Source organism: Anguilla rostrata, chromosome 13, assembly GCF_018555375.3.
Source record: "Anguilla rostrata isolate EN2019 chromosome 13, ASM1855537v3, whole genome shotgun sequence".
Lineage (NCBI taxonomy): Eukaryota > Metazoa > Chordata > Actinopteri > Anguilliformes > Anguillidae > Anguilla > Anguilla rostrata.
Genome location: NC_057945.1, coordinates 39,251,950 through 39,263,863, shown reverse-complemented (window position 1 = coordinate 39,263,863; position 11,914 = coordinate 39,251,950). Strand labels below are relative to the sequence as shown.

General features: G+C 45.1%; 1 protein-coding gene across 1 annotated transcript; it reads right to left on the bottom strand.

Moving 5' to 3' along the window:
• Positions 1–242: 242 nt before the first annotated feature.
• slc5a8l (solute carrier family 5 member 8, like) lies at positions 243–10,519 on the bottom strand. The gene is made up of 15 exons (XM_064305859.1): positions 9,484–10,519; positions 8,853–8,918; positions 8,402–8,453; positions 8,018–8,085; positions 7,135–7,289; positions 6,123–6,263; positions 5,874–6,003; positions 5,427–5,515; positions 3,895–4,007; positions 3,458–3,525; positions 2,993–3,079; positions 2,248–2,444; positions 1,657–1,766; positions 1,048–1,136; positions 243–852 (listed from the first exon to the last, which is right to left on the bottom strand). The coding sequence occupies exons 1-15, from the start codon at positions 9,835–9,837 to the stop codon at positions 748–750; spliced, it is 1,824 nt and encodes a 607-aa protein (XP_064161929.1). The 5' UTR covers positions 9,838–10,519; the 3' UTR covers positions 243–747.
• Positions 10,520–11,914: the final 1,395 nt, after the last annotated feature.

Sequence of the window (11,914 nt, the reverse complement as noted above, 5' to 3'; positions counted from 1 at the left end):
TGTCTCTATAAATCTTACTCAGAGTGCGTTTATTAATAATGCAACACAGGTGAAAAGAGACTTCATACTCCACACTCTGATGGAGAGGTCCCCTATATGATGCAGGGAATAGCAATGGACAAACAATACGTATTATTATTATTTCCCCTGAATAGTCAATGGTGTCTTGTTCCCATCTACAAAAAAAGGTTGAATTTATTAAAAACCATTCTGTTTAAACAAACTCAAGCAAGAACTCGACATAATAATGAAGGGTTCTTTATTTTGTGGGAGGAAAAAAACATCATAAATATTTAATGCCATTGTACAAGAAAAAGGTCAAAATACGCACAAGATTATAAATTAATTAGGCTTTGATCGGGTTCAGATCACTGTTCACCTATATTGTTCATAACATGGCACGCAAGAGCACATGGAGTCCTGCTTTATCAGTGCATTAACAATGGCACGCACACTGTGAAAGCTACCGCGCTTTTCCTGCAGTGGATATGCGCTGTGTGCTCAGCTCCGTGGGTCACTGACCCGTTCACTCTGTGGATGCTAATTATCCACATCTGCACCAGGACCAGTTCACTCACAGTGCAAATATCTGAGTCCACTGATAGTACCTCGATCAAAAAAGACCTGCACAATGCAGCGCTGTTGATAAACAGACCTATAATACACACACACCAATGTCCACTGAAAATAAAAGCTGACGGGGCATAAATCGTTTTCTAAATTTTTTAGGCCTCAGCCTGGCCTGTTTCAGAACCTGGTGACCTTCTCCCTCTCCTTCATCGTGACTTCTGCCATGGCGTCGGTGAACGCTGGATTCGTCTTACCCAGCTTCTCCCCCGCGGACTCTGAGGCCTGTGGAGGATACAGACAGAAGTAATCGAGCAAGCTCTGAAGAGCGGCAGACCCGGACGTGATGTCATAAGCAGGAGCAGCCCGCCATTGGTTATGTCTAATCAGAGAGGATACGTCACGCAGAAACGGCCGCTCTCTGTAAACTGAACGCTGTGCTAGCCTTGCTGAAGATGCGAGCGGTCTGAGAGACCTTACCTCGGATGAATCCGCGCTGCAGCTGAAGCAGAACAAATCGCTCTTCTGTACAAACAGCTCGGGTCGAATCTTCCTCTGCTTGCAGCCGCCTGAATGGGCACGCATACAGCACACAGCGTAAATGCAGATTCCCTGACTGCCTGTCTCTGAGAATCAGGAATCTGCCAGATGTGATATTTACAGGTGAATGGTCACTGAGGAGAATCAGCTCAGATTTCAACAGGCATGACAAGGAAAGCCGACAGGATAAGAGAAGGACAGACAATGATGAAATGACTTGGAGCAATAGGTATTAAATACTTTTTTTTACCTTTGTGTAAATTTATATGGACTATATGTCCACCTCTAATACATTCCATTTACATACTGTATACACATGTATAAAAGGCGCTGTTCAGTGGATGAAGAATCATACAGTACAATACAATAGAAAACAGAATACAGTAGAATACGTACAATAGAAATGGGGAAAAATATTTTCCTTTCATTGATGGGAAATAGTGACATTCTTGAAAGAACAAATCTACCCTGCATTTTGGTACAGGTCAGCAGACGTTTTAACATCCCTCCATCCCACCCCCCCACAAAGGGTCACGCAGCTGGCCTTACCTGTGACAGCACTGACTGCTAAGCCAAGGATGAGGGTCATCAGGGTGCCCAGCGGGCAAAGGTAGAGGTATGACAGGGAGTACCAGGTGTCTGCCAGAACCGGCCTGTCTCTGCAGAACACAAACAAGAGCAGAGCTCTCCTCAGTCAGAGCCAACTAAACCTGCATGTGTGTATGTGTGTGTGCATGCATGTGCCTGTGTGTGTGTGTGTGTGTGTGTGTGCGTGAGTGAGCTGTGTGTGTGTGTGTGTGTAACTGTGTGTGTATGTGTGTTTGCATGCATGTGCCTGTGTGTGTGAATGTGTGTGTGAGTGACCTGGGTGCATGTGTGTCTGTGTGTTTGTGTGTGTGTGTGTGCATGAGTGTGTGTGTGTGTGTGTGTGTGAGTGAGTGACATGTGTGTGTGTGTGTGTGTGTGTGTGCATGTGAATGTGAATGTTATATGGCTCATACTAATTTTTATATTCTTTTAATGTGACAGATCCTGAGCATGAGTATGTCTTTGCCTCTCTCTCTCGGTGTACACTTTTCCACTGTAATGTTTGCGGCAGCGGCAGTGCGCCCCCTGCTGGTGAGTCACGGTGGGCCTTACGGAGTCGGCAGTGGCGCTAAGGTCACCGCGCTGCTCCACGGTGTCGCGGTGGTGAAGTTGAGGTCTTGAGAGCGGTTGCAGCCCGCCACACTGACATTGAGGGGGAGGGTCTTTTCGGGCAGAGGGGGGTACACCTGCGCCCCTATCCCCACCCAGAGGGTCAGCAGCAGACCTGCACACAGACCCACCAGTCCTCCCTGCAATGACACACACACACACACGCGTGCACATGCACACACACACACACACACACACACACACATGCACACACACACACGCACACACACAGCAAGTGAGATTTTACCACACAGTAGTGCTCAACATGACACACGGCACAAGCCTTCAGTAGCACGCAGTAGCCTGAATTTATCACTGTCATTCACCTTAGAAATTTCACATTTCATCTTTATTGCTATTTGTATTTGGTAATTAAGGTAATATCCCGCTAAATCAACAACCTGAACATATTTTTCTCAACACTGACAATAATTTATAGCAAGAAAATTGAATGTAAATCCCCCTTTGTTGCAAGAATTTTTGACAGTTTTTCTCAAGTCATTTATCTTCATCAACTGAAAAAATAATTTAATTAAATCATTTGTCTAGACATGTAAAATACTAACCACATTAAATGTTCTCTTGAACACCCTTGCACTGCCTTAATATGAATAACAATAATACAGTATGTGGACTTGAGAGTAGTGATAAAAATATTGTAAAATATATTTTTTTTAAAAGAACTTACAGTTGAATTTCCACATCGGAAGAACATGCCAAGGAAGTACAGTCCAAGCAGAGGACCGCTGATCATGCCGAATATGGACAGGGCTGCCTAGAAAATTCATCAGGAAAAGAAAGAGAAAATAATCTGGTCATGACACCGATGAACCACCAGAGGTCGCTGAAAACCCACATTTTAAAATGCGGTACAAACACTAACCTAAATTTGTCTGTTCGTGATAGCACCGCCGCGTTTTAACTGCGTTTGTGTTTTACGGACTGCAATATTGCTACGTTAATAATTGATGTGGTAGAAACTGGCTATATTCTCCCATTTTAATAAAAATGTGAAAAGCCTATCATAAAATGTTATATTTATTATGATATAAACTTGCGATAAAAATGTTTTCTTAACACAAAAGATACTGGCACACTAAAACGCTGTGTATTTGTGCAGTCACGGGAGGGCTGAACAGGTGACTGTTCGTACCTGTAGAATGCTTCCCATCATGGACGCCACACCTGCCATGCCTATGCAGAGCGCCCCAAAGAACACACCTGAAAACACACCTGCATTGTGAGACCATGGGCCCGGGTGTCTGCTATTTATCTTCACAATAATGACTGCATTACACTAACATTAAAACAGGCTCTTCTGCACATACACTTGCTCTGCAGCTCTGAGGGATTGAAGTGCTCCTCACTTTATACTTTATTCATCGTCCGCCGCACGGTTACCTTCCGGTTCAGTTTTTAACGGATACTGGGCTACACTAACTTGCTAACGGATTCTCGTCCATTCTCTCGATTCCTGTTTGAATCTCACAAATGTTTGAAAACTGTACCACACAAACGGACTGCATTATATAGAAATTATGAAAGTCTTCAGTTCTAAAATGAGTGACTGTGTTAAGGAGGGAGACTCACTGAGGCCCATGTTAATCCAGGAGACCTTTCGCTCACTGAGGTTCGGCCAAATGGGCTTCACAAAGTCCTCCACCGTTACAGCCACCAGGGCATTGATGCTCGAGGAAACGGTGCTAAAAATGCAGAAAGACAGACAAACACACACACACACACACGTGAGTACAGTCTAGGTTGACTGTGAGGACAAATAACAATAGACTCTCGTAAAGATGACTGCCATAAGGTCCAGAGTCCGAGTGTCACTGTAGATCATCTGGAATGGAACCTTGCACACTTATGCTTCAAAAACAAGAGCAATACTTTATTCAGCCACGACAGTCCAGCCTCACTCACCTTCTCCCTCTCACTCTTAATAACACAGAGCTGAGGTAAGGATAAGCTACCCCCAGAGATTTTAGGCCCCGTGAAAAGTCTCACATTGGGCCCCCCCCACCTCAGAATGTACCCTGTGTTCTAATATTTTTTGATAGCCCCTGCAATCCTATGCCTCCTGGTGTTTGTTCCTTATATGCCCCCAGGATTGATATATTAAATTTACGTTATGTTAAACATTTTTTATTTTATTTTTTATTTTTTAAGTATTTCGGTTTTAGTGTATGTTTTCATTTGGCCTAGGCAGTGTGTGATGAAGGATAATTCCTCCATCACACACTTTTCTGTCAACCTGCCAGAATTACAATGGCAGGTGTACACACTCTTAGGAAAACAGGTACGAAAAAACTGCCTAAATAGGTACAAATGCTTCTCACTGCGGTGATACCCTATAAGTATATAAAATTATATGGTTAGCCAGCAAAACATAATTCATTTGCACTTTTTTTTGCTTGTAAAAGGTACTTATTATTCCCCAAATAGAACATTAGTGCACTTTCAGGGTACATTTGGGAAATTTGTTCCCTAAGGAACAGAAACATACCTCCACCATACCTTTATTTCTGAGGGGCATTTGGGGGTTCATTATCTCTAGAAAATACTGTTCAGGAAGCTCAAAAGCAGCTTGTGCATTGATCTTATACCTCCAGTGGTTGTACGTATGTATATACCTCAATTATTCTTCTAAATACTTTTCGCTTTGTATTGGGTATTACGGTTGGAGCTGTTTCCCAATGGTGCAGGGAAATAAGCACTGGTATGATATAAAAGAGGATATTCATGTTTATGATTGTGAAGAAATGCTATAAAATGAATCTGTTCATATGTGCAGCTTCTGGAAACATGACATCACTGCACAAGGTGCTCTGGATGTACTTGAGGTGTATTTTATTGCTTAACACAAGGCGGATAAGACTGGCGCTGGGGAGGAGTCCTTCTTGAATACGCTGTTTCCGTCAGCCTTTTAAAAGCAGTGACTGAAACAGAGCTGGAACACTGGGGAGGTGAGTTAAGCTAGTAGACAGCTGCTTCAATTGGTCAATAAAGTGTTGAGTAACAGCCAGTCCCGACGTAGTCTGTGGCTCGCCCGTATCTGGGAACTCTGGGAAACGCAGGGTGCACTTTGCTCCACCGCTATCGGCGTCTCATGCTGCTCTCACCTCAAAGTGCCGCTGTACGCAGCCGCCACAAACAGCCCAGGGACTCCTGGGAAGTCTGACAGAATGGCCATCACCAGGTATGGAAGCATCTGATACAGACACATACATACACACACACACACACACGCACAGAGTCATACACATACACGCATAACAGCACACACACACGCATATACACACACACACACACACACACATACACACACACACACACGGGCATACACACACACATGCCGCACACATACGCACGCAAGCACACACACACGCACAAACATACAGACACACACACACACACATACATACACACACGCATACACACACGCACAGATACATACACACTGAATTAGAATTTGACAATTCCACACTCCCACAACTGCTTGATCTAAATGATGAAAAAGATGAAAAAGGCCCACCTCTCCTCGGGTGTGGGTTGGGAGTTTGGGGTACCTGATCGAGCGCCCCGATGTCGCCGTTGACCAGCGGGTCGCAGTTCCTGAAGATGGAGTACATGGTGAGGCCGGTGAAGACGGCCAAGCTGACGGTCACCCACAGCCCCACCATATTGAAGTACAGAGACCTGTGGGACACACAGGGAGGGGGTGGAGTCAGGCTCTGCGGGGTTCGGACTCTCTTCTCATTTCTGGCTTCACAAAAAAAAAAAAAAAAAAAACGGCGTTCATATCGTCTCAAACTCACAGCTTCGCCTGGGTCAGCGTGCGGCAGGAAATGTACCGCTGCACCTGTGATTGGTTGATCGCGTAGATTGATGCCCACATCAAGCTGCCGCCCACCACGATGGTCCAGAATGTGTGTCGCTTCAAGGGGTCGGGATCAAAGCTAAAGGCACAGGATAGAACCTCAGGGGTCGGGATCAAAGCTAAAGGCACAGGATAGAACCTCAGGGGTCGGGATCAAAGCTAAAGGCACAGGATAGAACTCGGGTGGTCAGGGAGTCGTGGATCAAAGCTAAAGGCACAGGATAGAACCTCAGGGGTCGGGATCAAAGCTAAAGGCACAGGATAGAACCTCAGGGGTCGGGATCAAAGCTAAAGGCACAGGATAGAACCTCAGGGGTCGGGATCAAAGCTAAAGGCACAGGGAACTGGGATTGTAACTTAGAGGCAGCAGGTTTGAGTCCCAGGTGGGGCACAGTCATTGTACCCAAGAGTAAGGTACTTAACCTGAGCTGCTTCAGTAAATGTACAGCTGTATACAGCTATCTGGAAAGAGCATTTTGCTGAATGCCTGGAATGTCTTCTAATGTTTTGTTCACAGAGCGATGGGCCAGCTCGCAGACCCAGTATCGAAGGCCAAAGCCCTACTGTAATTCTGAAAAACGGGCCTTTAGAGCTCTGGCAGTGATACATTGTACATATTGAGGAGACAGTGTTCTATAGCACATCATTTCAAAATAACCAAGCCCCTTGCCATTACATTACAGGCACTTATCCAGAGCGACTTAAACCACTTTTTACATAGCATTTACATTGCATCCATTTATACAGCTGGATATATACTGAAGCAAGGCAGGTTGAGCACCTTGCCCAAGGGTACAACGGCAGTGTCCTACCCAGGAATCAAACCCGTGACCTTTAGGTTACAAGACCAGTTCCTTACCCATTACCCTTACCCATCATACTACATTATACTATCCTATAAGCCCCTTGCCCCCCCCCCCTCCCCCCACAACCCAAGCTGGTGAGCTCACTCAAAGGCTTCGAGGCGACCCCCCCGGTAGGCGTCCTCCCAGATGGTGGTCAGGCCCCCCCGGAGCACCGCGCCCTGGGCGATGACGGCCACGAACCCCGCCAGCATGATCACCATCTGGAACACGTCCGTCCAAATAACCGCCTTCAGGCCCCCCTGGAGAACGGAGCACAACCACAGCCACGCTGACGCTGACGCAACATCACATAACATCACATTGTATTACAGCCATTTAGCAGACGCTATTATCCAGAGCGACTTACACAATTTCTTCATCACATTTACATCGCATCCATTTATACAGCTGGATATATGCTGAAGCAATGCAGGTTAAGTACCTCGCTCACGGGTACAAACGGCAGTGTCCTACCTGGGAATTTAACCGGCTACCTTTAGGTTACACTGCGACACTGCCACCCATGCTCAGTATTTAAATATATATCTGCACAAGTCACTCTCCATAAGAGCATCTGCCAAGCCCCGAAATCTACCTGACATTTGACTATTATATAAACACAGGCAAAACAAAGAGGGGCATTGTGGGAGTTAGTTCAGATTTATACTTTAGTTCAGATTTAAAGCTTTCAAGGTTTTTTTGGTGGAAATGCAGTACAACTGATGCAAGCCCTTGAGCTGGCTAGTCTGTATGTGTGGAGGTGTTTCTTTTTTTGGGGGGCTAGTCCAGACTACATTCACTGTGATGTGAATTCAGATCACCACATTATATTACATGCCAGTTCTATGCTCTACTAATGTGAGCACGCAGTTTGATTCCACTGTCTGAAATGGAAGTTGGTTTCTGTGACCTTTGATTATTCTGTCTGTTTGTTGCTATGGCAGTGAGGTGAAGCAATCAACAGGTGTTCCGTCTCTATGGCACTGACCAGGGTGCAGTAGATAATGCACACGGCTCCCGTAGCCACCAGCACCCCCCACAGGTTGAGGCCAGTAACTGCAACACAGAGAGAAGAGAGAGTTCGGTAGCATCTTGACGGCTGTGCATATAAGACCACCCCCCCCCCCCTCGAACTGCGTGCTTAAAAACCAAACAACCGATTTTCTACCCCTCCTTATTAAATAATCGTCAGTAAGTACCAACCCAGAAATTATTTAATGTCAGCAGCTGGTAGACACACGTAATCAACAAAACCTAGTGCCAGTGGCCTAAATTAGATGGGTAAAGCGTTTGGCATTTCAGTGGCTGAAGAAGGCAGTTAGCTAATGGCGTTTCTGATCAATATGAAAGCGCTCTGTAGGGCGCTACTCACTCTGATTGAGGGCGAGCGCGGGAGCGTAAATCACCATTCCCGTGTACAAGGCCTGGAAGACAAAACAGCGGCATTTACGCGACCGAACGGAAACCTCCGCCGCTTTCACATTCAACAGGACGCAGAGCACCCGCCCTCATCATCTTTCAGTCAGTCAAAAAAAAAAAAAAAAAAACAATCAGCCGAGTTCAGCCAACAGTCAGGGGAAAGGCATTTCGGAGCGGTCCAGCCCCCATGTGCGTGTCCGGTTAATAAAACACGAAAAACAGCCAAGGAACAAGGAAATAAAAAGTTACACAATTCCGTGAATGAAAAAAAGCTGCATTTTGCAGTGTACAATTATGAAGTACGTTTTCTGAGATGTTTTTGCCAGTACAGGGTAAAATCAAGCAGAGTCACACGTTGAGGAAAATGTCAAAGCACACAGGCTTGAAGTGTTTGGTCCACTTACTGTCTGTATGATGTACATAGTCGTTCCAACCGTCCGAATTAGTTTGTTGAAGCGCATCTCCAAATACTGCAAAAGAATGATATGCGTTCAGTCAAATATTCATTCCACACCTCAGAAATGAAAAAAAAAAAAAGTGTTGAAATGTTTTAAGGGATACTTTTGGTCTTTCTATGGGAAAAACTTTTTGCTCTAGCACTTAATGGTTTATATACTGTTTAGCTAAGGACAAAATAAATATAACTGAAATGTACATTGTGACTCAAAGGTTGCAGGTTTGATTCCCAGGTGTACCCTTGAGCAAAGGTACTTAACCTGAGCTGCTTCAGTATATATCCAGCTGTATAAACTGATTTAATGTAAAAATGTGATCTACGGAAGTCACTCCGGATGACACTGTCAATTCTGAATGCCCTGTGACACATAGACTTCAACTATTCATTTATTTTAATTTTAATATTTATTTACCGGACATGAAGAAGGCCCATAATCCAAATGGCTTCAGTGAAATATCGAGCTGCACTGTATGTAGAAGCCAGGGCTGTGTGAGTCGGTCTGTGGAAGTCGCTCTGGATAAGACCGGGCGCTACATGCCCAAAATGAAAACGTGACGGCGGCGGTTCCGGGACTTCACCTCGTAGGTGCTGGTGATCCCCAAGCGGTAGAAGAGCGGGACGAAGACCTCCGCCGTGAGCGTGGACATGATGGCGTAGGAGAAGCCGAAGAGCCAGAAGGGGGTTCCGTAGCGATAGGCTTCGGCCGGGGTGCCGATCACGGTGATGCCCGACATGAAGCTGGCGGTAAGGGACATCGCCACGGGCACCGCCGTCATCCGCCGTCCCCCGAGCAGAAACTCAGCGCTGCTGGTATCCCTTCGCCCGCGGATGGCCTGGAACAGCCCGACGGCTGCCGCCGCCAAGATCGTGCCCACGAAAACCACGTAGTCCCACACTGAGAACGAGGGCACAGGCCCCCCCGTGCCAACCATGGTGCCCCCTCCCAAAAAAGTCACCTCGCGCCAATCCAAGAACTCACCCCACAAAACGTCTCAGTCCCACTTTCTGATGTGCAGTAAGCTATCGTATTTTTATGTTTCCCAATCCGCGACAGTAGGCCTATTATATGTTTCTGTTACTGCAAAATAAAATAATAAATCAAAATATGTGCCCTGTTTTAATATTACCCTTAAATGCCGTTTGGAGCTGCCATCACGAAACAAATGGTTCCTTAAAGAATTTCAAAGTGAATAAAGTCAACTCGTTCTTTGTCAATTCTTTATCAGCGCAGGTACTGGCAAACAGATCTCTATTAATGAACAAACCAAAATACATACCTCACCATTACCTGTAAAAAACAGTTCATGTTGGTTTTATGATTCAGACTGAAAAAATTAAATAGGTTTTTTAAAAAAAGGGTGAAAAGCTGTCTCCATAGACACACTGACACCTCTATAGCTTCTGCAAAGTGTTGGGATTTTGCTTTCTTTTAATTCCAACAAATTCCGCTGCTGTAGTTCTGAGAAAACAAACGTGTGAAAGGTTGCAGAAGCCAGGCTAGGTGGATGTTCCCCAGGCGCAAACAGATAGAAATCACCTGAGGGCTTGGGTTGACTATCAAAACTCTTTAGTTAATCATCCTCCAAGACAGAGGGAGGAGAGACAGGTAAGAGAGTAAAACATCTTCAAAGTGTGTGCATGGACTCCTTATCATGCCAGAGCAATTCCAGCCCTAACCTAATCAGATCTTAAGATTGGTTTGTTTCCTGGTTTACTGCAGCTCAGTGTGATAAATGAATATCAACAAGCAGTTTTGAAATTATTTTTTTTTTACAGAGAAAAATAACCATTAGATAACTAAATGTGGCAACCTATCGCATCTACTTTCTGTAAGCTCTTTGTGTTTCCTGTTGGACCGTAGCTAAAGGTAATAAAAGTCCCACTGAAGGATGACAAGCATCTAAAGACGTTAATACAGACCATGCAAGTGCTACAGGTGAGGAGGCTACTAGCTCCCAATTGATTTGTCGGTTGTGTCGAAACATGGGCTGGCATGGACGAGTTCCTCCAGTTACTCTATTTGGCCTGGTACCTTCTGCAATTAACATCACACCTATCCTACAACTGTCTTCCTCAGAACTGAACAATCAAATTGTTTACATGAAAAATATGACTTACAGTCTATGGGACATTGTGAGAAGATTATTTGAAATTCCCATAAATTCTAAACGAAATACTACATCCTGTGCATAATGTGATAGTTCTCATGGATAGAAAATCAGTGCTTGCAGATGGATGTAGCTAGGGCCATTTCATCGTGACATTCATTTAAATTTAACTGCGGTTAGGAGCAGGCCAGAGCTGCGGCCTTGGTTGACACTCGATTCCTGGATGTTCCTCGTCGTTTAAATATAAACGTAAAGTGTGATTAAATGGGGAAACGCTCCCGGGCATTCCACTCGATTGTGTCAGAACGGACCTGCTGGCTGTGAGAGGAAACCGTGGAATCATTAACCTCCAATGAAAACACGGGGAATGCAGTCCGCTGCGCCGTAGAACGCACGCGACCGAAATCCGTTCGCCTTGTTTTACTGTAACCGTCGCTAGCTTTTATTGCGTGGTGTACCATTAACCACCGCAAAAGTGGGCCCGGACACCCACACGGAACTAACTCCACGGCTCCTGGAGGGCATTATAGCCTCGAATGAAATCCTTACGAAAAGACGAGATCGTTACCATTCTGAATCATCCTAAAATTGACACAAAAACGAGCCGTTCTTGTTTAGAAAGTTCCGAAGGATCAGGAGTTAGGGCAGTGATCTTATTTAACGTCGCCCCATCCTTTTGACAAAGACCGTATCAGACACACACCCCGGCTGGGATCGAAAAGGCAGGAAGGTCAGTAGAAGGTCAGTGGTAGAAGAGACAGGTTTGAATTCACTTACAGATTCATGTGCAGTTTTCATCAACATATCGCTTTTACGTAGGTGAACAGGTTTTGCTTTTCCAAAGCTAAGCTGTTTATCACTAAAGTTCATCTGGTTTACTCCTCTTCATGGAATAGCAGAT